Raw genomic sequence first — 26,734 nt, 5'->3', positions numbered from 1 at the left:
ATAATCAAATTGTTATGCTATGCAGAAGAATTGATGGCCATTATAGTCTTATTTTGCATTTCATGTTTGCAAAGTTATTTTGTGACCATTTGTTAACTAATTTCTGGCCCTTTTTAGAGGTGGGTGGTAGTATTACTGTATAATTTATTTTAGCATTATGTGTGCAAAGAGAAAGAAATACCTGCCTTGGTTCCAAATAAAAATAATCCTATGCAAATTGCATAAAATTATTATTTTAAAAATGTGTGGTCGTGCCTTTGTTTCAGGATTTATGAGTGGCTTGTTATAATGAGCTTGTCATATTTTGGTAGCAGGACTGTATTTACTTCTGTGCTTTTTGCTGTGACAGATTACAGTGCCGGGGCCTTGGAAGGTGCTGATGTGAACGTGAGACAAAGATTATTCCTCTTTGTAGTAAAAGCAGTTGAAATTCAATTCTAGTTGAAGTAACTTAAAGAATCAATTTGTACAATACAAGAATAAACATTAAATATTTATAAAAGTGAGCTCACATGATTTATTCTAGAAGGTTGATTAAATGCAAGGCCCTATATCTAAAGAACATATTTTAGAACAATGTATTGAACAAACTTGTAGTATTGGGGTTAGATCTTTCAAACAACATGGAGTGGTAATGTTTAAAAAAAAATTTAAAGCAGTTGTGCAAGGCTGATTAGGAAGCAGACTCTAGGAAGCAGACTGTCTACAGCACAGCTTTCCAACTCAAGCTTTTATGTTTTTTAATGTTTCATTTTTATTGACATTTTTTTCCTTGCAGGAAAAATGTGTGATTTTTACTAGCCTGGCAGGGGGTTGTGGTACCTTTTGCCAAAGTGTCAAGAAAACTCAGAATTCTCTGCATGAGGGACAAAGACCAGATGTTTAGTTAAAACAACACATAGCTTTTATACAAATATAGGCAGTGGAAACCAAGACCTTTACCGGGAGGTTTTTTCTCTCTGTTTTTGGCCAATCTTGTCTTTTGATAGTTTTAAAATAAGCAAGTAGCCATCTTGTTTTTCCAACCTGAGCGGAATAATTTAGTTTCTTACAAAGTGTGTGCTTTTTCAGTATCTTGGTTTTTTTGTTTTTTTGTTTTTTTTTTCTTTTTGGTTTTAACATTGTTTTGAAGGATTCTGATCTAAAATGTAGAATGTGTTCTTCAAATAATAATTTGCTTTAATAAAAATAAAGCATGAGACTTTAGGAAGAACCTAGCCTAATCCTTAGGCTAATTTTTTCCAACTGCCCTTGCCCCACCTTCACTGGGGAGGAAATGTGTTGCTTAAACCTGCATCGGTGTGGGTTTGGAGGATGCTTAAAAAGGCAGCTGTTTCTCCTCTCCTTCATAGATGAATAAGGACTGATGGGTAACCAGTGAGAATTAGCATCATCCTTCAAGGGGACCTTCCTAGTTGCTCTTTCACCTCTGATGGAAAAAAAAAAAAGGAAGGAAGTTGAAGTATGCATATGAGTGGGTTGTTTTTATTTATTTGGCTGTTCCTTTTTGTTTGGGGGTCATGTGGTTTCTGTGCTCCTGAGGGCTGTTGGTAAGAGCTCCCACAAGGTCCACAAGAGCCAAGCAGCTGCCTTGGTTCAGAGCGGAAGTGGCCCTGGTTCTGCCCACCCTCACACTAACATATGTGCACTTGGATTTTATTCTTGTCTGTTACCAGTCCTTTGGCTCTGGCTATACCACCTGCCCCTCTGCTCTAGGCCTGAGCTCATGTGAGCGCCTCACACCAGTGGGCCCTGTTTCACTTGAATTACAGTGGCTGGACTTTATCACTGAGGAGCGGGTTATGCTTGTCTTCGACATTGGTTTTACTGAACTCCCGAAGGGATGTGTCCATTACATTACCAGGGATTACTGCGTGGCACTTCTGCTGGTTAAACTCAATTCCATCACAAATGAAAGTCAACCAATTCTGAGCAAGCAAATGGAAAAACCCTCGGCTAAATAGTTGTCTTCTGAGGGGCACTTAGAAGCATGCTTTTAACCTACGGTAACTTTGGGTATAAACTTAATTAAAGGAGAAGATTTTCTGGGAGTTCCTGTCGTGGCGCAGTGGTTAACGAATCCGACTAGGAACCATGAGGTTGCGGGTTCGGTCCCTGCCCTTGCTCAGTGGGTTAACGATCCGGCGTTGCCGTGAGCTGTGGTGTAGGTTGCAGACGCGGCTCGGATCCCGCGTTGCTGTGGCTCTGGCGTAGGCCAGTGGTTACAGCTCCGATTGGACCCTAGCCTGGGAACCTCCATATGCCGCGGGAGCGGCCCAAAGAAATAGCAAAAAGACAAAAAAAAAAAAAAAAAAAAAAAAAAAGAAGATTTTCTGATAATATTTTGATTCTAAAAGGTGAGATCTAGACAGAAAGTTCTATACCTATTGAGGCTAAATGAACTAAATAAATGTTAATGTAACCCTATTAAATATCTACTGGGTTTAATTCTATACAGGGTTTTATACCGAGGGAATTTAAGAAATCAGGTATTTCCTCTTTGACTACCTATGATAAAGAAAATAGACAAAGCTGGGGTTCCCATCATGGCTCAGCGGAAACAAGTCTGATTAGTGTCCTTGAGGTCACAGTTTCGATCCCTGGCCTTGCTCAGTGGGTTAGAAACTGGCGTTGCTGTGAGCTGTGGTGTAGGTTGAAGACACAGCTTGGATCTGGCATAGACAACTATAAACACGGACTTAAGGACCCAGAGCATATTAAGAAAAGCGGGCTTTGGCTGATGGGCTCTGATGGAGCGCTTTCTGATTTAACAATAGCAGTAGCCTGGTCTGGAAGCATCAGACCAGGAGAGCAGCGTGAATACACCTGTCTGTGCCCCATTCCCCAACCTCTAGGTCAAGAGTGGCGGAATCATCCTTCCTGTGTTTTCCTGTACTTTAGGCTGATTTTTTTGTTTAAATTTACCACTTTTCAACTTTCCTTAATGTATACCTTCGCCTGATCTCATTTGGATTAAAATATCCAGGGAGAAGGAGTTCCAGCATCTGGAGCAGTCCCTGACATACAGCTAAGGAGGGCATGATGAGAGATGGAATAGAAGAGAATTCACTCTGGGATCACTCTGGACCTCCCTGCCTCTTGAGCAGTTTCCTGAAACATTCTTGAAAATGTTTTGTAGTTGAGGCTTTCATTATTGGAACAGCTGCAAAACTAGTCTCTCCTTTACCTGGTAGAAGATTCAGAAGTCCTTGGTTGCACGTTATTGAAACTTCCGATGTGTTTAAACAAAGTGGAGAATTTAGTATAAGGATACTGGGATGTCCTGGGAATGATACCAGGGCCTATAGAACGTGTAGAGCCTAGGGCTCAAATCACCAGCGGGACTTTCTCCTGCAATTCTCATGTCTTCTTTCTGTGCATCAGCTTCATCATCCCCTCTTACTGCTGTCTTGATCTGCCTGCTTCTCTGTTCGCCAATAACTTCTGAGTTTACGTATCCTCCGTTTCAGCTACCCCATGAGAAACTGTCTTATCTCAGTTCCAGATTCAACATACCAGGAAAAGGCTCTGATTGGCTTTCTGGATAAGGTGCCCCATCTTCAATCAGTTATCTGTGGCCAGGGTGGATCCCATTGCACCAACATAGAAGATCCAAACCTGTGGAAGAGTTGGGAGTGGAGTGCCACCCTTAAGACAGGGCAATAGGCGTTCACAACAGCAGAAAAGCTAGTGTAATGGAAAATCTGGGCTGTTCTCTCCCTGAATCCAATTCCCTGTGCAGAGGGAAACTACTTCCCAAGCTGGTGAAAAAATAAGTTCCGACTTGCAGTCAGAGGGCATCTTACCCCATCCCATGTTGGTGTGGGTATCTGTTTCTCTCTAACGGTGCTGAGGAGTCTCTATCAGAGTCCACTGATATTAGCAGACAGCGCCTTCATCGCTGCCATCTGGGTCTTTGTTTTTGCAAGCAGGTGTTCTTCTGTGATATTTTTGTGGCTCATGTGGGGCTTTGATGATAAAAACAAAACAAACAAAACAAACTCTAGATCTTCCTTCCCTAGAGGCAGCCAAGGGCACAATTCCCAGCTATTTCTCCATATTTCCATCAAGGGCAGTGCCAACTTCCAGAGACTGGAAGACCCCTTTTCTCCCCTGGCAGGTGAGAGTCCTGGCTCAGGTGTTCCTCTTTGGCATTTGGAGGCGCTTCCGTTTCCAGTGTTATGCTCAGCACCAGATATGAAACACTGTCCTGAGAATTTGAAGACCAGGTGGTGTGGTCCCTAAATGGTCCTAAACTCTTTTCAACTTGGGCCCCTTTCCTAAATGTTTCATGCCCTTTATATTGCTGTGGTGATTCTGGCTTGCCTTATTTCTTCGCATTGAGTTTACTAAGGTCAGGTGAGTTCTGTGACCCAGAGTAGAAATGGTTCATTGCCTTTTGAGCAAGAGAGTTTATTTTTCTATTAATTTGGCAGGTTTATCATTCTTTGTCGATACTTGGGTACTCTTCCTTGGAAACACTCCAGAGTTCCCTCTCCTTATATCATGGGCTGCATAAAGATTAGTGTTTATTTTGTAGAAAGTAAAAATAAGACTCATGTATAATTCCAAATATAAGCATATATTCTTTTGGTAATTAGCTTCATTGTTCTCTGTCATTTTTTTTTGACAGTATTTACGCTAAATTAGAAATAGTAATAATGGGACATTCTAGTTCATTCCGACAACCATATTTGCTTTTAGTGGCGGAAAGTATTTTAGAAGTGTTCATTAAAACAATTCGATAACTGTGTATCCATTATTAATAACCCAAGACAGGGAATTACATGTTATGTGACTCATGTAACCAATAAGGAAGCTACTATTTCCATAATTATAAAGAATTCATATCATATCCATTTTACTATTCTGTATCATTTGACCCATTTATGGCTCATTTTGAAAGAGTAAGATTTAAAAATTTATAAAGTTTTCAAATGAAAACTCTGCCAGGTAATTTCTCCCTTCCATTGCTGACAGGAGGTGTCCTCCATCCAAGAGGCGACCGTTTGCTCCCACCCCCTCTCCTCTAACCGCATACCTGCAGAGAACCTTCAGGATGCTCTGAGCTCCTCTCCTTCCGAAGAGAGCCTGGGCAGAGAACACGCATCCTTCGCTGGGAAGCCTTCTGAGGGGTTAATTGTGAAAAAGGATGGGAGAAGGTGATGTCTGTTGGCTAAATTCTGGAACTAAATTAAGCTGTGGGGTGAAGGGAAGCCACTCAGTGTCCACGTGCTCTCTGTCAATGACCCAGTCAAAGATTCTAAATGCTCAAAAGACAAAAAAAACGACAAAAAAAAAAAGATTCCATGTGGCCTATTTTGAGAAGTTGAGCAAATGTTCTGCAGGGCCATCTGAGTCATCAGCCCAGAAAGTTCCCCAAAGTGTGGGGTCCTGGTTGCTGCTACTCCTACTGCTATCATTCTTCCCATCTTCCAGAGTTCATGGTAGGGCGGGAGGAAGAGGAAGTGGGATGCAGGCTTGGAGAGAGAAGAGCATAACTGCAAGGACTTTTGTCTTGGTAGAAGATGGACGTTTATCTTCTAGATTTTCTTTCTGGCACAGAAGAGGGAATCAGGCCAAGTGAATGATTCGTGGCCTATTATTCCTTTCCTTCACCCCCACGCCAGATCTCCAATGCAGTTCAATTTGGAGCAATTTGTAATTAGGGTCAAGGAGATCTCCGGATTATTATCACACCCAAGAACCTGGGGCAGTGTTGTTCCTAACGCACTGCAAATTAGCACCAAGAGACTGACTCCCTTCCCACATGATCCGATTGCATCACCCTCTCTCTCTCTCTGGACGGGCATGCGAACAATAGCTGCTGAAGTGATTTTGATGAAATGTGACATTTGCAGAGTGTGGCCACCGACCAAAGAATCTGAGATTCAGTATCCAACATTTCACAGGCTACAAAATATAAGCTGGCCAGCATTTATTGCTTGTACTAACAGCTCGAGCCAAGTTTCTTAAGCCTACAGAGCAGACCTCTTACTGCTGCTAATTTTACTGTCAGCAAACAAAAGGGAAATAGGAAATGGAATGGAATGCCTGAACCAGAGCATCTGTGGGAGCAATATAAACCAGATTATGTGAAGAGAGAGCGACTTTCTTTTTCCTAAAACTAAAAAGGACACAATTTGCACAGACATAAAATGGGAAAAAATGTAATGTAGAGAAAGTTAGAAGCAGAGATTCTGCTGTGGCGTCTCAGGATGGCATTGATTTACATATTAAGGCAGTCACCAGGGAAATGTTAAAAACCCTCTAGGGAAGATTTCAATATGATGGATAGAACTTTAATATTAATATAGGATTCATCATGATAATGTAAGTCATAGATCTAAATCTCCTTTCATCAACTGAATAGCCCCTTTCCAGCCTATTATACAGGTAGCACATGCTTTAAATAGTGTCATGTAACAGGCCTGAAGTCTTTCTTTATCTGCATTTCTGAAGTTCTGTTCACAGGAATTGTGCCCCCCACCCCGGGTCATCCATCTTTCACTCTGTTATCTAGGCCATTGGCATGTTCTCCTCCTTATTAATATTTAGAAGTCCTTAAAATATACTTATATTGTACTTTTTTCACACATAGAAGAAGCATAAACAACATATTCAATTTCACATACATGCAGTGAGTATGAAGGGAATTTTTGCTTCTTAATCTATTTGTTGATCATTATACAAAGAAGAAAAGTGATTTCTGGGTTGCTATTTGGGGTTTGGTTATGTAGTATCTAATTATCAACCATATGCATGTGTATTGTTCATTTTACTCTGGGCTTCTTAGTCTTATATAACTGACATCAAACAAAACAGTGGCAGAACCTCTCTAGAATCCTATAACACAATGACAGCCTTTTTGGAATAAGAAAGATTGCGGTGTTGATACCAGCGTAATAAATACCAGTAATAATACACGTTAAGATTCATCGGCTGCTTTTTTCAGTAGAGATTCAGATATTCATCCGTGGTGCATATAATCACCTTTCCTTATCTTAGTCTAAAACACACATGAAAATAAATCCACAAATACAGACCATGACTAGAGACATGAAGTGCGTACACAGACAAGTAGACCCTCAAGTTCTATAAAGAAGAGGGGACTTAATCCTAAGCCCGGGAATCACTGCACCAAGTCCCTCTTCTCTAGATCCGTGACGTGCACCGGCTTCACTCTCTTCACGGAGTCGCCAGTGTCAACACTTGGGGGTGTCATTTAATGTATTTGGTTGGTATATATTTTGGAGCGTAAAGGTTCTGAGAAATCCTGCTATAAAGAAAGCTATTTAACGGGGTAGAATTCAGCATTTTCCTACTTTCTTTTGACCATGTAATCCTTTTTTTCAAATAAGATCTATAAACATCTTGGGAAACATTGGCCTAATTCAAGTGTTCATAAACTGGGCTGCCTTAATTTTTTTTTTTTTTTTTTTTTTTTTTTTGTCTTTTTGCCTTTTCTAGGGCTGCTTCCCGCAGCATATGGAAGTTCCTAGGCTAGGGGTGTAATAGGGGCTGTAGCTACAGGCCTACACCACAGCCACAGCAACGCGGGATCCAAGCCTAGTCTGTGACCTACACCACAGCTCAGGGCAACACCAGTTCCTTAACCCACTGAGCAAGGGCAGGGATCGAACCTGCAACCTCATGGTTCCTAGTCGGATTCGTTAACCACTGTGCCATGACGGGAACTCCTGCCTTAATTTTTAAGCTTTGATTTTCATTGGAAACTTTGAGATGAACTCCAGTTCATCCTTTAAGTCCCAACTCAGATGGCACTTCCTCTGTGAAGATATCTCCACTTGCCCTGGAATGAATAGGTGGTTCTTCCTTTTGCTCCCTACCCTCATAGCATTTTTTTTCGAGTCCATATCAATCTTTAGATTGATAATTTATATACTTTTTCATTTCCCCCTTTCTAATCTGTAATCTTTATTCTCTGTGTCCTAAGGCATGCCTGGCTTATCGTAAGAGTTCAACACATATTTGCTGAAGGAAGGACTGAGTAAGTAAAGCTGGGAACTTACGCAGAAAGTTACCTCTCTGGTGTGTTGATATGTGATTAATGAGGGAACCCTTCTGAGTTCCGTACTTTTTCCGTTATGGTGACTAATTCCCATTTAGCTGATTGGATTGAGATTGACTCTGATGTGAAATGGTTAATAATTTAGTCTGCCAAAAATACAAGATGGATGGTTATTTAGTCTGTTTTTTTTCCCCCTTGTATAGATAGGAGCCGTATATATGAAAAATTCTAGTATTCATTCATAACAGATATTTTTCTTATCTATACTCACTGTCAGTCCATAACTCAGAATTTTCTTTTTTAACTGCTAAAGAAAAAAACCAACATTTATAGACCTTTTTACCTTTCATCAAAAACCTAGTATTATATAAAGAATTACACACTAGACTATATTGTGCATTTAGCCTTTAATTTATAATATTTAAAACATTTTCTTTCTGATTTACTGTAAGTTTCAAGCTTAGAAGTTTTATTATAGCTTAGGCATATTTTCTTTCTTTCCTTTGCTCTTTCTTCCTTCCCCCTTTTTTTTTTCATCTTTGAAAAGACAGACTAGAATAAAGATAATAATCTCCCTCCCTGACCCCGCTCTAGTTCTTTGCCTATGGAGTGATCAATATTAATACTTTGGTGTATCACACACTTCGTGTATGTGATTGGCATACATTTTGGAGGGTGAAAGGAAAAAGGCTACATTTATGACATACTTTTCTACCTGACCCTATTCTCTTCTGAAGATGGTTCACAAAACCCCAACCTACTAAGGACATTAAGAGAAATTAATAAGCCCAGGAAACTTAATTATGTTTCTGTCATAGAGACAGGGCTGGCAAATTAGCTGGGGTTAAGCAGCTCATTGTGCAGTGTTATCAGAATATCAAAAAGAGGCAGCACACCTCATTGGAAGAAGAGGGAAAAACAGAGTTAAGCTAGAAAGATTGTTAGATTGGAGTCAGCAACACCGGCACTCTCCCTATTGCCCCACTTAATGTTTTTGGCAGTGAAGGCTATTGCTGCAGCTAAGTGACACTCGGAGGTACTGCTGGCACCATGGGGAGGCCACAACAAAAACCAAAAGGGATGACAGTAGTTGGAGGAGGAGAAGAGACGGGAAGAGGAGTATTAGACCACATGATGGAAAGGGAAATGCACTCAATTTGTAAAACTCTAGCTTCCAGCTTCTGGGGAACTCGGGCAAGGTAGTTGATTCGGGTGAAAAGTTTACGGATTGCTGGATGATCTCTAAGGGCTCTCTACCTCTAAAAGTCTATGTTGGTGATGTGAGATAAAGAGTTTAAGGGAGCCGGAGCGAAGGAAAAAATGTGTATGTGATTGGTAAAGTTACCCAACTGGGGTGCCTTTGATTTTGTCTGCTCAGGTGCATTTCTGGCTTTCTCAGATCCGGGGGATAACTGATTAGACTTAGAAGTTTCTGTTCATTAGCTGGGGTGGAGATGAAAATCTGGCTAATACAGAAAGAAGCTGTGTTACATATAACACCTGCCAGGAAGCCCAAAGATGGTGGGCAGTAGATAGAGTCCTTGTTTACCAGTTAAGTCTGGCACCTGCTGCTTTGTCCCAGGAAACCAAGCATGGAAACGGTGATTGGCTCTTCAAACTTTCATCTTTAGATGGGGTAATTTTGACCAGGCGCAAACTCCTTGGCTAAGTACCGAGGGTTCTTGGGAGCCAATCCTCTGTAGCAGAGTTTAGACTCAAGGCTATTCAAAAGCCAAAGCAAAGAGAATGAGTTTCACATTCTCATGCAACTACTCTGATGTCTGAATTCCAAAGGCCCTCCAGAAACAGCTGTGACTTGGACCCTTGACCATCAGAATGCTCCCTGTAGCCCATTTCAGGGTAAGCCTGGGGACAGTCAACTGTGGAATGTTAGAAGAGTAGAATACGTTTCCAGGGCTGTAGGCTGTTAGTTGATTCCCCAGAAAGCAGTCCTGTGAAGCCATTCTTATTTTTACATATGGCATTTCTGAAAAAGGGATTATTCGGCCATTGCAACATTTTTTTGTTTTATGTGCCTCTGAAGGCAAGATATGTTTTGTCCTCCATCAAGTCTTAAAAAATATTTATCCTGGCATCTTCCCATTTTTCTTTCCACATGGAAACTCTGATATTTTTAACACTAGTTGTGAAATCATTCCTTATGCACATTACATGGAGATCTTAGAAAAACTTTTAAGGAAAACGAATATAAAGTGGTTTTTCTTTTATGTAGCAGACATTACAAACTATTCTTTTGTTGGGCTTTTCTTGATTAGCAAGATGTAATAAAATGACATATATTCTTACCCTGTGGCAGGTATGCTTTATCTAGTGGAATAGAATATTGAAAACAGCATGGAAGATAAGAAAAAAAAAGAATTAAAAAAAAGTCCTCATGATAGCATCATAAAAGCAATGCTATCTTCTGGTTAAATAAGGCATGAACAATAATTTTGGGTTAGGTATGTTCTTCAATTATGCATTTGATTTTGGTAATAAAAGACTCATGTTTTTCAATAATGTTTGGAATTTAAATATACTGTTCCTTTTTTCCAGTCTTCAGGAGAGCACTTACCAATGCAAAAGTTACCTCTTACCCATTCTTGTCCATTAAAAATTAAATGCTTTTACAGTAAATTATTAAAAGTGCTAGGTTGGCTGCAAATCATCAAAGGTACCATAAACCATTATGCAAGCAAGCACGAAGTCTGATTAAATCTAAGGGATCAGAAGGCATATACATCCCTCGATATCTATCGCAAATTCAAAACTACAAAAGCAACCATAAAATGCTACATTAAATTACTTTAAAAAAACTCTCCCAGAATTTTCGAAATTCAACAGCAACTTGCCTTTTCAATTAAGTATGAACTAAGAACTTCTACTGCAAATCACAGATACACTGCTAAAGGTTATTTCCTCATTCTTTAACCCTGCAGCAAAATTAGCCTCATTTTTCCAACTGCTATCACTCACTTAATGGAATTGAGGCATTCTAGTAGAGTACGCTGAGAAGCTGGTTATTAATTAGGCACTGTTTTCCCACAAAGAGTCTTTACTATCATTTAATTACATTGAAAAAGGAAATAGTGGGCTCTGGGTGTTGCAAAATCCTGTTAAAAATGTTAGAAGTATTTGGATAAGGTCTTTCAAGAAAAAAAAAATAACTCATGGCTTTGGTTTAAATGAGGCAATATACTTCAAATGTGAAATGCCTGGCATAGTGCCAGGCACCTAGGAGATACTCAATAAATGGAGGCTTTTGTGTGTGTGTGTGTGTGTGTGTGTGTGTGTGTGTGTGTGTAATGGCCGCACTCACAGCATATGTGAAGTTTCCCGGGCCACGGGTCAGGGGTTTCTGTGCCACAGCTACAGAAACACTGGATCCTTAATCCACTGAACAGGGCCAGGTATTGAACCCGTATCCTCAAGAATACTAGTCGAGTTCTTAGACCACTGAGCCATAACGGGAACTCCCTCTTTTCTTATTGTTAACTTTATTTTTTATTTTTTTTTTGGAAAACTTGGGTTTCACCAAGACTAATTTGTTCAGTGCCACCAAATAGTGTGAGCCGAGTTTGATTTTGAGGCATGTGCTCTTCTTTCTGTGTCCCCCTAAGGGCTGGAGTCTGCAATGCAGGTGACCATCTGGCTACTCATGGGTACATAAAATGTCTAATGAAACAACTCCTTGACAAATAAAAAGGGGAAAGAAAAATATAAACATGGAGGTAAAATTTTGTCAAATTGCCGTAATTGTGGAGAGGAGCTAATGCAACCGAAATGAGCATTTATATTTCGATTTTAGATCAGGGTCTCCTCCCAAGTTTCCTGCCAACACTTCATATCTGCCAAGTGGGGTGAGGATAAATAATTCTGCAGCTTAGCGGGGAATGGTTTGGCCAACTAATAAATCTGAATAAATGAGAGAGAAGCCGACACTTGAGGGTCAAATAGGTATCAGCTGATTTCATCTCTGTCCGTGGTTCTCAAATTTTGATGTGAATCAGAATCACCTGGAATGCATTTTAACCAATGCAGCTGGGCAGCCACTGAGTTTCTTCTTCATTATGGGGTGAGGCCCAAGGATTTGCATTTCTTTTTTTTTTTATTATTATTATTTTCCCACTGTACAGCAAGGGGGTCAGGTCATCCTTAGATGTATACATTGCAGTTACAGTTTTTTCCCCCAAGGATTTGCATTTCTAACTGGCTGAAGGTGATGCTGCTGGTCCAGGGACCCTTCTTTGAGAACTGCTGATGCGGGTTATCTAATTGTCACTACAACTCTGTGACGTAGGTATTATTAGCCCCACTTGATAGATGAAGTAACAGATGAGTTTGGGAAACTTGTCAGAGGAATGGTTTGAATCCTGGTTAAAGTGAAGCTGAGAAATTGCCTTCAAAGTATTCTTCAGAATTTCTCAATCACTCCCCTGGAGACAGACAAGCAAGACTCTAGCTCTTCATCTCTGTTCTCCCACCACCCTCCAGAGGCAAAGATGTTATCAGAATGAGACAAAAACTCATACTTACTCAGCCCTGCAGGGTCCCAGAGACAACAATGAAACTGAAGCCATTCTTTCAGCGATCCTTAATCGTACTAGATGGGGAAACTGAGGCATGGAAAGGGTCAAGGACCTGTTTGATTTTACACAGCATATGGGTTGGCATCATTGGGCTTTCAGATGCCTGAAACCCAGTCACCGTTTAATTATCAGAGGAAAAACTTGGAGCTTCTATTTGCCATCTTGATTGCTCTCTGCCATGGGCACCATCTTAAAAAGGACTGAATGCAGAGGCAGCATAATGAAGCGGGATAGGGACTGGAATAGGAAGCAGAAGTCATGTATTTATTGAGTATCTGTCACATGCAAAGCACTATTCTAGGTGCCGGGGGTAACGTGGACAAGATGGACAAAATTCTTGGTTTTGCATTCTAAAGGCATTAAGATAATCAACAAAGTAAAAAAAAAAAAAAAGGCAGGAAATTTAAGAGAGTAATGCATACAAGGAAGAAAATTAAAACCAGGTATGTTGGAGAAAATGACCACAGATTGAAGAATGTATGAACGTGGGTTTGATGGTTTACTAAAGATGCAGAAAGAAATGTGAGGGATTGACTACAGCCTGAGGTTGGGACTTTCACACTCCGGTTCCCAACGTTACAATTTCATGGGTTCTTTTTTATCGATGCGTATAATCCACTATTTCCCCTCCAGACTTCTCCAGAAATTATTTTAGAATCCTCAAGGAGGGAGCCTCTTGTACTACATAAACTATAAAAAGCTGCTAATATACACTTGAAAAGTTATGCTGAAATACATTTTGAAAACAGGGGAAATAGTAGTACGCGAACTCACGTAGAGAACTAATGAGCGATTCAGACCTGTAGTTCAAGCGCAGGGCAACAATCAGAGTAACAGTTAATTCAAGTAGGAATTATCAATAGATGGGGTAGCAAGGGGCATTCATCTCTTCCCAACCCTGACTGGACTGATGTCACAGTGGTAGCCTGAAGTCAGCCACAGTGGGAGCTTTTAAACCAGGAGATTGGTCAATGCTACCATGCAGATTTTTTTTTTTTTTAGGGTCGCACTGGCATCACATGGAAGTTCCCAGGCTAGGGGTCAAATCAGAGCTGTAGCTGCCGACCTACACCACATCTCACAGCAACACTGGATCCTCAATCCGCTGAGCAAGGCCAGGGGTCTAACCCGGATCGTCATGGACACTAGTTGGGTTCGTTACTGCTGTGCCACGATGGGAACTCCCCATGCAGACTTTTAATATTACTTTTTTCCTGGAGGGGTGGTTTTGGTTGGGGGAAGTTCCTCTGTAGGTCTCTCCTGCTTCTACACATCTTGCTGAGTATGCCCAGAAGGTGGGCTCTGACCCCTCTTAATCCGTGCTGTTTCTTAGGCTTCTATCTGTAGTGAGCAACTTTGAAGGATGCGGTAATACCTCCCTCTGGGACAAAAAGTGGGCTTGCTTACTGCTTGCTATAAAATTGGTAGATTCTTTTTTTTTTTTTTTTGGTCTTTTTGCCTTTTCTAGGGCCGCTCCTGTGTCATATGGAGGTTCCCAGGCTAGGGGTCGAATCGGAGCTGTAGCCACCGGCCTACGCCAGAGCCACAGCAACGCAGGATCCGAGCCGCATCTGTGACCTACACCACAGCTCACGGCTGCACCAGATCCTTAACCCACTGAACGAGGCCAGGGATTGAACCAGCAACCTCATGGTTCCTAGTCGGAATTGTTAGCCCCTGAGCCACGATGGGAACTCCAAAATTGGTAGACTCTTGAAGGCAAATGTTTCTCTTCTAGAATGCAACACACTTCATCATTTGGATGCTGTATGAAGCGGGGAAGGAAAGCTAAAGTGGCCTGATGGTTGGGGCTTCTGGGTCAGTTCAATGTACTGGTATGGTTTCCACTGAAGAATGCCTGATTGGTAATGATGTTTCGTAGGCATCTATTGTGAATTCACATGTGGGTACCTATCTGGGTCCTTCACGTTGCTTTTTTAGGACTTGGGGGCAAGGGAAACTGATATAAGCATGTTAATGCTCATGATGCTTGCCGTGCTGTGAGTAATCAAGTCGGTGCTCTGACCTAAGAGTCACCGAGTTCACTGAAGTTTCAGTCAAGTTGAATGTTGGTGGTTTTCACTGGGGGGCAGCAGCCATCCAACCCCATGACAGTTCTGGAAGACAAGCTGCAGCACAGTGAGCTGAATCACCTTTGCCTTGGACAACACTCTCCAGGACCCTCCTGACCTTTGAGCTGTTTAGTAGTAGCCTAGCCAGTTGGTCTGCCACTCGGAAGACTAAGACTGGTATACTAAAGACACTTCTCTTTGGGTCATGACCTGGTTAACACACCGTGTCTGCTCATCAGACATCTCCTGGGTGGTGGTAAAGGTCTGTCCTCTGCTCAGGTGAACTAGGGTTAGGCTAGTGATCAAGATTACTGGGAATGGTAGCACATCCACCATCACAGACCGGGCACACTGTAAAGGGTGTTTCTGATGGATGCGGAAGCTTCCCCTGCCTACCAGACTTGTGACTCCTGCAAAAATGTGGCTCTTTGTTCTTTTCGAAGAAGGCCATATTACATGGAACATTACCTCTGTTCCTGGCAAATTGACTCTATTGAATCTTTGATCCCCTTTGGGACTGCTGATATTGCCTCACTGCTTTGACATTTTTTCAGGTTATGGTATTGCTATTCCAGTCCAGTTAGCCAATTCTAGGCCCATAATTGTGGCCTCTATAACTAAACTGTGTCATGTGTTAGGCTTTCTGGATCATTTGCAAAGATCATCCAACAATGGGCTAATAGCAAATTTAATGGACATTCCATATCCTCTGCCATCCACAGTGTTGTTGAGTGCTGGAATGGCAATCTTAAAAATCAACTAAAAAGACTTCTGATTCTTTGTTTCTTACTTTTCCTGGTCCACATACTTAGTAAGGCAGTTTGGTCACTTATGTGGCTGTTTCAAGAAGGGTTTATTATTCTTGGCCACTTCTGGTTAATGATCAGGGCAACAGGAATAGAGATTATAAGACCTATTTTGGAAATTTGGGGTTATACCCTGGCTATTCCTGGATATGTTACGGCTTTCTTTTTCCAACAGCAAACCCAGGTCAGCTTTGTGGGTATCCTTCCAAGTGGGAGCCTGGGCATAAGAGATCTTGGACATGACTAGTTCTAGACTGTTCTGCAGTGTCTAATGCCATCGATGATTGCCAACACACAGCCTGGCACAGTCTTGTTTTAGTGTGACTGACCAAAATTCACATGCTTCTCTGGATGCCTAAGCAGCTTTGGGTTGAGTGTTGTATGGAGGCTGCCAGTCCTCAGTGACATTGCCTGTGTTTCTTTTGTTCTTTCTTTTTTTTTTCTTGTTTTATTTACTTTATTTGTTTGCTTATTTTTTTTTATCAAGGTATAGTTGATATACAATATTATATGAGTTTCAGGTGTACAATGCCATGATTCACAGTTTTTAAAGGTTATACTACATTTATGATTATAAAATATTGGTTATATTCCCTGTGCTGTGTAATGTATCCTTGTAGCTTATTTATTTGATACATATCTCTTAATCCCCTACCCCCCCCAACTTCCTCCTTTTTTTCCGCCCTCTCCCCACTGGTAATTACTAGTTTGTTCTCTATATCTGTGTCTGTTTGTCTATTTATTTTTTGTTATATTCACTAGTTTGTTTTATTTTTTAGATTCTGCATGTAATTGATATCATACGTATTTGTCTTTCTCTGACTTATTTCACTGTTTCACTAAGTTAAATACCTCCAACTCCATCCAGGTTGTTGCAAATGGCAAAATTTCATTCTTTTTTGTGATCGAGTAGTATTATATTGCATATTATATATATACATATATAAATATATATATGTATATATATATATCACACACTCTATATCTTCTTTATCCATTCATCTGTTGATGGATACTTAGGTTGCTTCCGTATCTTGGTAACTATAAATAATGCTGTTATGAACACTGGGGTGCATGTATCTTTTCAAATTAGTGTTTTTATTTTTTTGGATATATACTCAACAGTGGAATTGCTGGATCATATGGTAGTTCTATTTTTAGTTTTCTGAGTAACCTCCATGCTGTTCTCCACAGTGGCTGCACCAACAGTGCACATTCCTACCAACAGTATACAAGAATTCCATTTTCTCCACATCCTTGCCAGCATTTGATATTTGTGTTCTTTTTTGATGATAGCCATTCTGATAGGTGTGAGGTGATATCTTATTGTGGTTTTAGTTTTTATTTCTTTTATGATTAATCAAGCCAATGTAACGGTCATCCAAATCAAGTTTAACAACAAATCCCAAATTGGAGTAATGGGGATGCTTTTAGTTTATTTGCATGAGGAGAAGAATGGGCCATGAAATGACTCACCATTGGGGGTGGGAGCTATTGCTTCCTGTAATTAGTGGCAATGACACCAAAGACCAACAATTCGTGAGACCTCTTTTGTATGTGTCATGGTAAATAATAGACTGGCCTGAGACTATATCCTGGCTATGTTAGACAGAACAATGGCCACCTCAAAATATCCACATCCTAATTCCTGGGATCTGTGAGTGTGTTTACTTTACATGAAAAAAAAAAAAGACTTTGCAGATGTGTTTTTATTAAAGATTTGACATGGGGTGATTATCCTGGGTTACTGGTTGGCCCCAATCAAAAGGGTTAATATATTAAAAGGAAGGTAGGAAGATCACAAATGAGAAAAAGTGTAAAGGTGGAAGCAGAGGGCAGAGAGGAGAAAAGATGCTACACTGCTGGCTTTGAGGATGGAGAAGGTCACAAGTGTAGGGAGGTAGGCAGCCTCTAGGAACTGGAAAGGCAGCGAAAGAGACGCTCCCCTAGAGCTTCCAAGAAGAATTCAGGCTTATGGACCCACTTTAGACTCTTCCCACTAGAACTGGAGGACAGTAAAGTGTGTTGCTTTAAACCACTAAGTTTGTGGCAGTAATAGGAAACTAATTTGGTCCTGAGAGTGGGATGCTGCCATAAAAAATACCTAAAAATATGGAAGTGGTTTTCGAATTATGTAATGAGTAGAGGCTGGAAGTATTTCGAGAAGCATGATAGAAAAAGCCTAAATTGCCTTGAACAGACTGCAAGAAGAAATATGGATGTTAAAGACTGTGCCAGTGAGTTCTCAGAAGGAATTAGGGGGCATTGTGGAGAAAACAAACGTCATCTTAGAGAGCATCTAAATCACCAGAAACAGACTGTTTGGATGTAAAAAGTGCTGCTTGGGAGGGCTGAGGAGGAAATGAGGACCCCGTTACTGGAAACTGGAGGAAAGGTAATACCTGTCATATGATGGCAGAAATCTTAATGTCAAAAGCAAAGAGTTGAAGATGGAGCCTGATGTCTTGCTGCTCATAGTAAAATGTGATAGGAAACAGATGGACTGAAGGAAGAACTGTTAAGCAAAGAGGAACCAGGACTTGATAATTTGGGAATATTTCAGCCAATCCGTATTGCAAAAGATAGTAAAATTAGGAGATTTATTTCAGGAAGGTGTGCTCTGAATAGAAAGCCAAGGGTGTTGGCTGGATGGCTTTTTTCTACTGCTTTGGAAGAATCAAAAGGCCAGAGTATCACACAGGGGCTCTTTGAAGAGATTGGGTGTGTGGCTTATTGGATACCTTTAGCCATCTGAGTAGAACCAGGAATAGAATTGCGGGTACCCAGGAAAGATATGTGAAGGACTCTGTTATCCAATTTCATGAATCCTTGTGGCATACACAGACTCACAACGTTTTTGAAACTGTCATATGAGCAGAAATATTACCAGCTTGGACTGAAAAGGACAGAGGCAGAATGAAATGAAGGAAGGCTATAGGGCTTCCAAAGTTCTACAAGCAGGAAGCAGGACCCACAGAACTACTCCTCTGCAAACATATGATATTTTTAATGAAAAAAAAAAAAAAGAATTACTCCAAGGGCAAAGCTCAGGCTAGAGGAATTATGCCCAGGCATTGAAACTTAATAGAATTTGCCTTGCGAGACTGCAGAATTGCTTGGAAGTGGTGATTCTTTCCTTCTTTTCATTTTTTTTCCCCACAAGATACTTTTTATTATACAGGAAAAGAATAATAACTACTGTGGGCAAAATCTAGCCCCTTAACCAAGTAATCAAAATTAACATCACCAGGAATGGAATAAATGGAAATTGTATGCTACCTGAAAAGAGGCAATGAGGAAAACACAACACTTGTGAGATTCCCGTCAAAAAGACGTAACCTGAATCTAATCCTGAGAAAATAGAAGACAAACCCCAATTGAGAGCATACTACAAATTAATTGACCTATAGTATTCCAGATGTCAAGGTCATGAAAGACAAAGATATACCGGAAGAACTTTTCCAGATTAAAGAAGTTTAAAAGAAATGCATGATCTTGGATTGGATCCTTGAATAGTACAAAAATTTTTTTGGTCTTTTGCTATAAAAGATATTATTAGAACAATTGGTGGAAATTAAATGGTATCTATAGATTATATAATAGCTGAGTATCAATGTTACTTGTCTATTTTTTTTTTTTAAAGATAAGTCTTTTTGTTTTTTTGGTTTTTTTTTTTTTTGTCTTTTGTCTTTTTGTTGTTGTTGTTGTTGTTGTTGCTATTTCTTGGGCCGCTCCCACGGCATATGGAGGTTCCCAGGCTAGGGGTTGAATCGGAGCTGTAGCCACCGGCCTACGCCGGAGCCACAGCAACGCGGGATCCGAGCCGCGTCTGCAACCTACACCACAGCTCACGGCAACGTCGGATCGTTAACCCACTGAGCAAGGGCAGGGACCGAACCCGCAACCTCATGGTTCCTAGTCGGATTCGTTAACCACTGCGCCACGACGGGAACTCCTGTCTAGATTTTAATAACCATACTGTTATTATGTAAGAGCATGTTCTTGATTTTTTTTTGATAGTCATGCACAATAACTTTCTTACATACTATTTGGGGGACACACACACATATTTGCATGTACACACAGCATAATAAACACATGTGGAAAAAGCATTAACATTTCATGAAAAAAGTTGGAAAAGAAATGAGGAATCATAATAGACAAGGTAAAATATGCATTGAAAGAAGATTTAGACATAATTTAAGAAGGAAGGGGTCACAGTCTTCCTTCAAGGGAGTAGGACTTTGAGGTCTAATTTTTTCTTTTTTTTTTTTTTTTGGTCTTTTAAGGGCTGCACTTGAGGCATATGGAGGTTCCTAGGCTAGGGGTCAAATTGGAGCCTCAGCCATGGCCACGCAATGCCAGATCTGAGCCACATCTGCAGCCTATGCTGAAGCATGGGGCAATGATGGATCGAGGCCAGGATTCGAACCCATATCCTCATGGGTGCTAGTCCAGTTCTGAGCCACAACAGAGGTAGCTCCCAGGTCTATTTTTATTCATTGTGTTTTAACTTTTAGAATATTTGACATAGGGTTACTTTAATCATGGATGGGCTGAGTGTGTCCTCAGCTGTCTCACATCAGGAGGATGTGCGAGGCTCTAATTGGAATGGTCAAGCAAAGTCTCTCTGACCAGAGCCCTGAAGGATGAAGAGACAGCCTTGCAAAGATCTGGGGAACTAAAAGAGCCAAGGGCTTCACTGGGCAAGATCTTGGTATGCTTGACTCTGCAAGAAGACAACTGAGATTGAAAGACCTACACGCTCTTCCTAATTCTAATAGCTTGACCTTGAGCAAGTCATTTTACCCTGTTGTGACGTCATTTTCCACATCTCTTGTGCAGCCCGATCTGTGAGCACATTTATTGCCTGGTAAATAGATATTGACTGAATGAGTGGATGAAGAAAGTAATCTGAAAGACACAGCAAGATTGGATTATCTCTAAATACCCTTATAGTTCTAATTATATGACTAATATTTATTGAATGTTTGCAGAATGCATGACATGGTGTGAAATGTTTTAAGTTGGAGGAAGATGGCATAAACAAAGCATGGTTTCTGCTTTTGCCTTGGTTATAATCCAGTGAAACAGGCATCCAGGAAAAAGTGATGGAAAATTTAGCACTAAAATAAATTTATTCAGGAGTCAACTCTCGTATCTGCTTTTAATAAATGTGTATGTCCTCTTGGTACAAGTTAGTTTGACCCATTGTTCTACATTTGAAGATATTTACAGATGATTCACGATTCAAACATACCTGCTACTAAAGGTGAGATCAAATTCTTTATTTTTTCAGCATGGAAAAACTTTTTAGCTGAGCCAGTAGGAGGCTTAGTGAGTGCAGGAAAGAATTCTCTCTGCAGTGACAGAACATTCAGTTCTTTTGTTGCTGGGCCTGCAGAAAGCTAATAATAATAATTACCTATAGAAGGTAATTGTGTTCTGGGCCCTGGGCTTAGATTTATGTCTGTTATAACCCCTCTTTCCTGCAAGACAGATACTCCTTTCCTCTTCCTCATTATTAGTATGAATTTTTTTAAGAAAACTCTCGGAGTTCCTGTCATGGCGCAGTGGTTAACGAATCCGACTAGGAACCATGAGGTTGCGGGTTCGATCCCTGCCCTTGCTCAGTGGGTTAAGGATCCGGCGTTGCCAGTGAGCTGTGGTGTGGGTCGCAGACGCAGCTCGGATCCCGCATTGCTGTGGCTCTGGCGTAGGCTGACAGCTACAGCTCCGATTGGACCCTACCCTGGGAACCTCCATATGCCGCAGGAGCAGCCCAAGAAGTGGCAAAAAGACAAAACAAAACAAAACAAACAAAAAACAAAGCAAAAAAAAGAATTAAAACTCTTAAGATTCTTGCCCAAGATTCAGAAGGAGTGAGAAGCAGATCCAGGATTCAAACGCAGGTTTTTCTGATGCCACTGCCCACACTCTTTCCACTACCCATTGCTTCCTGGGTAGTTTCAAAGGTTCCTTCTGGTTCTGGCCCCCTATTATTCAATGCATCTGTCATTTTCAGAATAGTGCTTCATAGTCAGCCTGCATAGCAAATATGAGCATGTGCTAGGGGGTGGGGAAGTGGGTTGACCCCTTGTGTGATGTAATCTCAGGTGAGTTATTTACTCGCATTTCAGACAGTGCTTCAGTCCTGTAGAGCACAGGGCTGTATTGGTTAGAGTGAAAACTAAGCTGTTGTAATTAAGAGGCCCCACAATACACTGGCTTGAGGAACAATGATCTTTATTCTTATTCTTGAAATTGTCCAGGATGGATAAATAAGTCTGTTTTCTTAGTGCAGTCATTCAGGGTTCCTTCTATTTTGTTTCGCCCCACCGCTTAGGGCACCCTTTAGTTCTGCAGGCAAGTCTGCCTTGAATTCCAGCTCATGAAAAAGGGAAAGAAAGCGGTAGAGGGAGTTCCCTGGTGGTCTAGTGGTTAGGACTCAGCGCTTTTACCGCTGTGGCCTGGGTTCAATTTCCAGTCTGGGAACTGAGATCCCACATGAAGCTGCCAAAAAGAAAAGGTAAGAAAAGAAAAAAGAGAAGGAAAGAAAAGCAGTAGAGCACACGTGCAATGTTTTACAGCTTAGCCGTGGAAGGGGCACACGACTTGTACTCCTGATGGGGAGACTTAGGCACATGACTGTGCTTAGTGGCCCAGGAGGGTGTTCTGGGGGTGAGGAGCTGGCTCTGTGCTCAGCTAGAACTCCGTTACTGTGGAAGACGAGTGGAATTGATTCTGGTGGGCAGCTGTATGTCTCTGTCATGAATACCCTATGTAAATCTCCATCCTGACATTTGTAACATAGTTTTATTTCTCTTCCCCACTAGCCTGTGAGCTCCTTGAGAACCAAGGACTGTGCTTCACGTCTACCTACCCAGCGTCTAGCTCACTGCCCCTCACACATGAAGCACGGACTACATTTCTGAGCGAATGGGGCAAGTTGAGTGTATGAGTTTGAGGGGGAAGGACAAGGGTAAAGAACGATTCTTTCAGAGTTCCCGTCGTGGCACAGTGGTTAACGAATCCAACTAGGAACCATGAGGTTGCGGGTTCAGTCCCTGCCCTTGCTCAGTGGGTTAAGGATCTGGTGTTGCCCTGAGCTGTGGTGTAGGTCACAGACATGGCTCGGATCCTGCGTTGCTGTGGCTCTGGCGTAGGCTGGCAGCTACAGCTCCGATTCGACCCCTAGCCTGGGAACCTCCATATGCCGTGGGAGCGGCCCAAGAAATAGCAAAAAAGACAAAAAAAAAAAAAAAAAGAACGATTCTTTCATTACCTAGTTCAGAGAACAGAGCTGGCTTACCTAGGGTGCTGCACATCCAGTTTATATAAGGCTTATGATGAAAAGCTTTGCTGTGAAAAGAATGAACTAATTCAGCTAAAAAAAAAAAAAAAAAAAAGCCAGAATTCAAATGTGACTTTCCACAGTGCAGCTCAAAAGAAACAATTGCCTGGCTGTCACCAGGTGACCTCACTTTCCTCCTCAGTCATCAGCAATGGGAAGATATAAAACAGGTGAACCTGTGCGTTTACACAACTTTTCAGCGGAGGTAGAGGATGTAAGAGTATATGGGAGGGTTGCTTATACAAAACCTGATTTCCCAGCCGCAGGGTGAGATTAGACCAGGGACCAGGGACCTCTGTTCTTTTGTAGACCCCACCTTCCACTCTGTGTAGAAGGAGAATTTCCAGCTGGCCTAAGTCAGCAGAACCAAGCTGGGCTGCCTATCCTAGCCTCCTGGAGACAACAACAGATGGCAGATAGGCAAAGCAAATTAATCAAGTCACCAAATGTTCTCAGATTTGGTTTTCAAATTTTCTAGGCTAGTTACACATAGCTGCTGTTGTTATTGTGCATCATATTTATTTGACAGCCCTTACATTTCTCTCACTGGCTCAAGCCTAAAGAACGTGTGCACTGCATTTCAATTAGCACTTCTCAAAATTCAAGGGAGTTCTGAGGCCAAGAAAATCAGTATGCCAGCAAGTCATGCACAAAGGCTGTCCATGGGGCCCATTGCAGTGCCTAAAGGTCAAAGGCTTGAGCTCAGTTTTTGAAATACAGGTTTAGAAACGTTGCTTAAACATGTCATACCCATACCCTGTTGGCATTTTTGTCCATATATCTGGAGGATTAAGTCATGACTTTTTTTTTTTTTTTTTTGGTCTCTTTAGGGCCTCACCCACGGCATATGGAGGGTCATAGGCCAGGGGTCGAATTGGAGCTGTAGCTGCCAGCCTATACCACAGCCACAGCATCGCTGGATCCGAGCCACCTCTGTGACCTACGCCACAGCTCACAGCAACGCCAGATCCTTAACCCACTGAGTGAAGCCAGGGATCGAACGGGCATCCTCGTGGATACTAGTTGGGTTCGTTAACTGCTGAGCCTTGATGGGAGCTCCCCAGTCGAGACTTTTAAGACCTTTTCCCACCTTCCCCTGCCTTTCCATAGTCCCTGTGAGAACCTAGCTCAGGATGGAGCAGACTGTATGACAGTCTGACAACCCATCCATCTCCTCTGTTTGCATTGCCTGTTCCTCCTCATGAAAGGCTTTCAGCAGTGAGCAGGCAGCCACATGTCAACATGCCATCAAACTCCAGAGAAAGCTCTAGTCTCCTCAGATAAGGGCCAGCAAAACATAGAGTATGTATGCGTTCTGTTCATACAGCATCTGGATGTATTATGTCACTCCTGCAGGATTTTTTTTTTTTTTTTACTTTTTAGGGCCACGCCTGCGGCATAGGGAGGTTCCCAGGCTAGGGGTCAAATCTGAGCTACAGCTGCTGGCCTACACCACAGCCACAGCAACTCGGGAACTCGGGATCCGAGCTGAGTCTGCGACCTGCCCCACAGCTTATGGCAAAACGGCAGATCCTTAACCCACTGATTATGGCTAGGGATCGAACCTGCTGCAATCTTACGGTTCCTAATGGGATTCATTTCCGCTGCGTCACAATGGGAACTCCCCTGCAGAATATTTTTAACATAAAAAAAAAAATGCCCACTGGGAAGAACTATCTAGAGGGCGGTTGGGTCAGAGGCAAGGAGATGAAAATGGGGGAAATCAAGGTATCGGGCCAGGTAAGACGGGCATGTTACCGACCCTTTCTAGACAGGCCCCAGCAGGGGTCCTCTTGCCCACTGTTGTTCAAGCCAGTAGAATGAGACCAAGTTGGGTTCAGAAGCAAAGGAAAGCTTTCTTTGATCAGATAACAGAGTTGTGAGCGTGCGCGAGAGGCTGTGGGTGGGGCTGCTTCAGAGGCTCTTGGGCGGGGCGAGGGCGGGGCGAGGGAGGGGAGGGCGGGGCGAGGGAGGGGAGGGCGGGGCGAGGGCGGGGAGGGCGGGGCGAGGGCGGGGAGGGCGGGGCTTCCTCGACTGGCGCACAGCTGAGCTGCCCAGGCTCGGACCGCGGCGTGGGGCGCAGCGGCTCCGCCCTCCGCCCGGTGCCATCTTGATCTGCGGGGCCTGGGGCGTCGCCATACCCGGTCTCCAGCGGAGGTGTCGGCGCCGCGGTTCTGCTCTAGGAGCTCTGGTCTGAAGTGCCAAGTGCCTCTGCCCTTGGTTCCCTGTGAGCAAGTGAACCGAGACTAAGCACAAGGAAAAGGAAACAAAAGGTTAGATTTAATTTTATTACCCAGATTGTATTTTTATTTCCTGCGAACTGTTAATGGGCCTTCCCAGCGGCCGGCACATCCCTAAGGACCCTGACGTTGTCCCGGAGACATCTCAGGGTGCATTTGGAAACGGATTGTCAGGCGGTGTGATGTACTGGGTTGCGCGTTGACCTCGTCACGTCTGGGGAGCAGTTTCCCTTTTGTAAAATGAAGGGTGGGACTCCCCAGGTGACCACAGGCCACATCCGCATGGTGTGCGAGCCTAAGTCGAGGCGAGCGAAGGACAAAGAGGATGAGCGGCAGCCAGGGCCAGCTCTGGGAGCCCCAGCCGCCTTCACTAATCAAGGGACACTTGACACAAACATGGCTGGAAGGACGTTAATCAGAATGTTTTGCTTGCTGCCTAGAGAGTGGAAGCCAGGAAGACAATGGCCACGGTGTCCCTGAATCAGGAGTGGTCTTGAGATGAATCGTCATAACCGAATTCTTTTGTTTTTATACTCCTTTTTGTCTCTGACGTGCTTTGAAGTTGTACTCTTTGGGAGGAAATGGGGATTATTAACTCATTTTAGAGATAAACGTGCATAGAATTCGAGACCTGCTAGCAAGTGGTAGGAACAATCTGGACCTAACAGTGTGATTGTGAAGGCCTCAATCTTCAATTGAGGTTTCCTCATCTGCCCCAGAATATGCCCCTTAAAACACTGCCAGAGAAGTCCCTCCCCACTTAACCCCCTGCCGTGGATTCCTCATCAGGTTAAATCGATAAGTGTCATCTAATGAACAGCAAACTCCTGGGAAGGTCAGGCACAGATTTGAGATACATTTGTTGGACAGGAAAGTGGACGGAAAGGCCTAGGTGCTCAGAGTGCTCGCGGGGGTAAGACAAGCCCACGTCACACCGGAGGCCCAGGGGCAGTGTGAGTGCACAGACTGAACTCCAGGGCCGAGGGTTGGAGAGGGTGTTTGAGGCAGCGGGGAGGGGCAGAAGTGGGTCCGCAAAGCAGGGATTTGGATATAATTAGTAACCACATGTTTTCTCCTAAGATCAGCCCTGTCCGGAACACTGCATTTAGCACGATGAAGGAAGACAGAGCAAATACTCGGAAGAGAAGTTCTCAGATGTTAGCATGTTTGAGGATGGCCTCAATTGCTTTTACACACCCATATTCCAAGGCTCTACTCCCAGGATTCTGGCTCCGTAGGTCTGGGATGCTGCCTGGGAACCTGCATTTTCAAATGATCATGCCTGGTGATTCTGGTGCAGGGGGCAGATGGCCCGCATTTAGAGAACCATCCAAAAGATGAACCGTGGGCATTTCATGTAATACTTGAGTGGCATTTAGGTCTTTCCTCACCTCTGAGTGTTCTGTGCACCAGGTCTTAGTTATTATCGCTCCTGGGAGTGAGCCATGCTGGCCAGATTTGGAGGAGATAGATGGGCACTTTATTATGTTTCTGTCTGCGGCTGTGAAAGAGGTTTTGCCACCACAATCCTGTGCCGAGTCCTTGGATTGGAAGGGTTATGGGGACCTCCTTCTGCATTTCCTCCACAAAGATGCAGCTTAAATAAATCATCACCCTTTCTGCCTCTGAGGCAGATGATGA

The 26,734-nt window shown here is 42.6% G+C and overlaps 1 protein-coding gene and 1 non-coding gene across 2 annotated transcripts in view; both read left to right on the top strand.

The window, feature by feature from the left end:
* Positions 1-26,734, top strand: part of LOC110257556 (uncharacterized) — an 83,603-nt gene that overhangs the window by 40,041 nt on the left and 16,828 nt on the right. The window contains exon 4 of the mRNA XM_085005581.1: positions 7,958-8,011. Coding sequence (XP_084861707.1) covers positions 7,958-8,011 — 54 coding nt within the window. The remainder of the gene's footprint in view (positions 1-7,957; positions 8,012-26,734) is intronic.
* On the top strand, positions 21,923-21,994 carry TRNAK-UUU (transfer RNA lysine (anticodon UUU)). Its single transcript has one exon. It is a non-coding gene; the product is annotated as a tRNA-Lys (tRNA).

This window comes from Sus scrofa, chromosome 18, assembly GCF_054392235.1.
Source record: "Sus scrofa isolate SSC_HxYL_T2T_F1_AM1 chromosome 18, Sscrofa_HxYL_maternal_Yorkshire_Landrace_v2.0, whole genome shotgun sequence".
Classification (NCBI taxonomy): domain Eukaryota; kingdom Metazoa; phylum Chordata; class Mammalia; order Artiodactyla; family Suidae; genus Sus; species Sus scrofa.
Note: the sequence above shows the minus strand (reverse complement) of the source record. Positions and strands in the feature narration are given on the sequence as shown.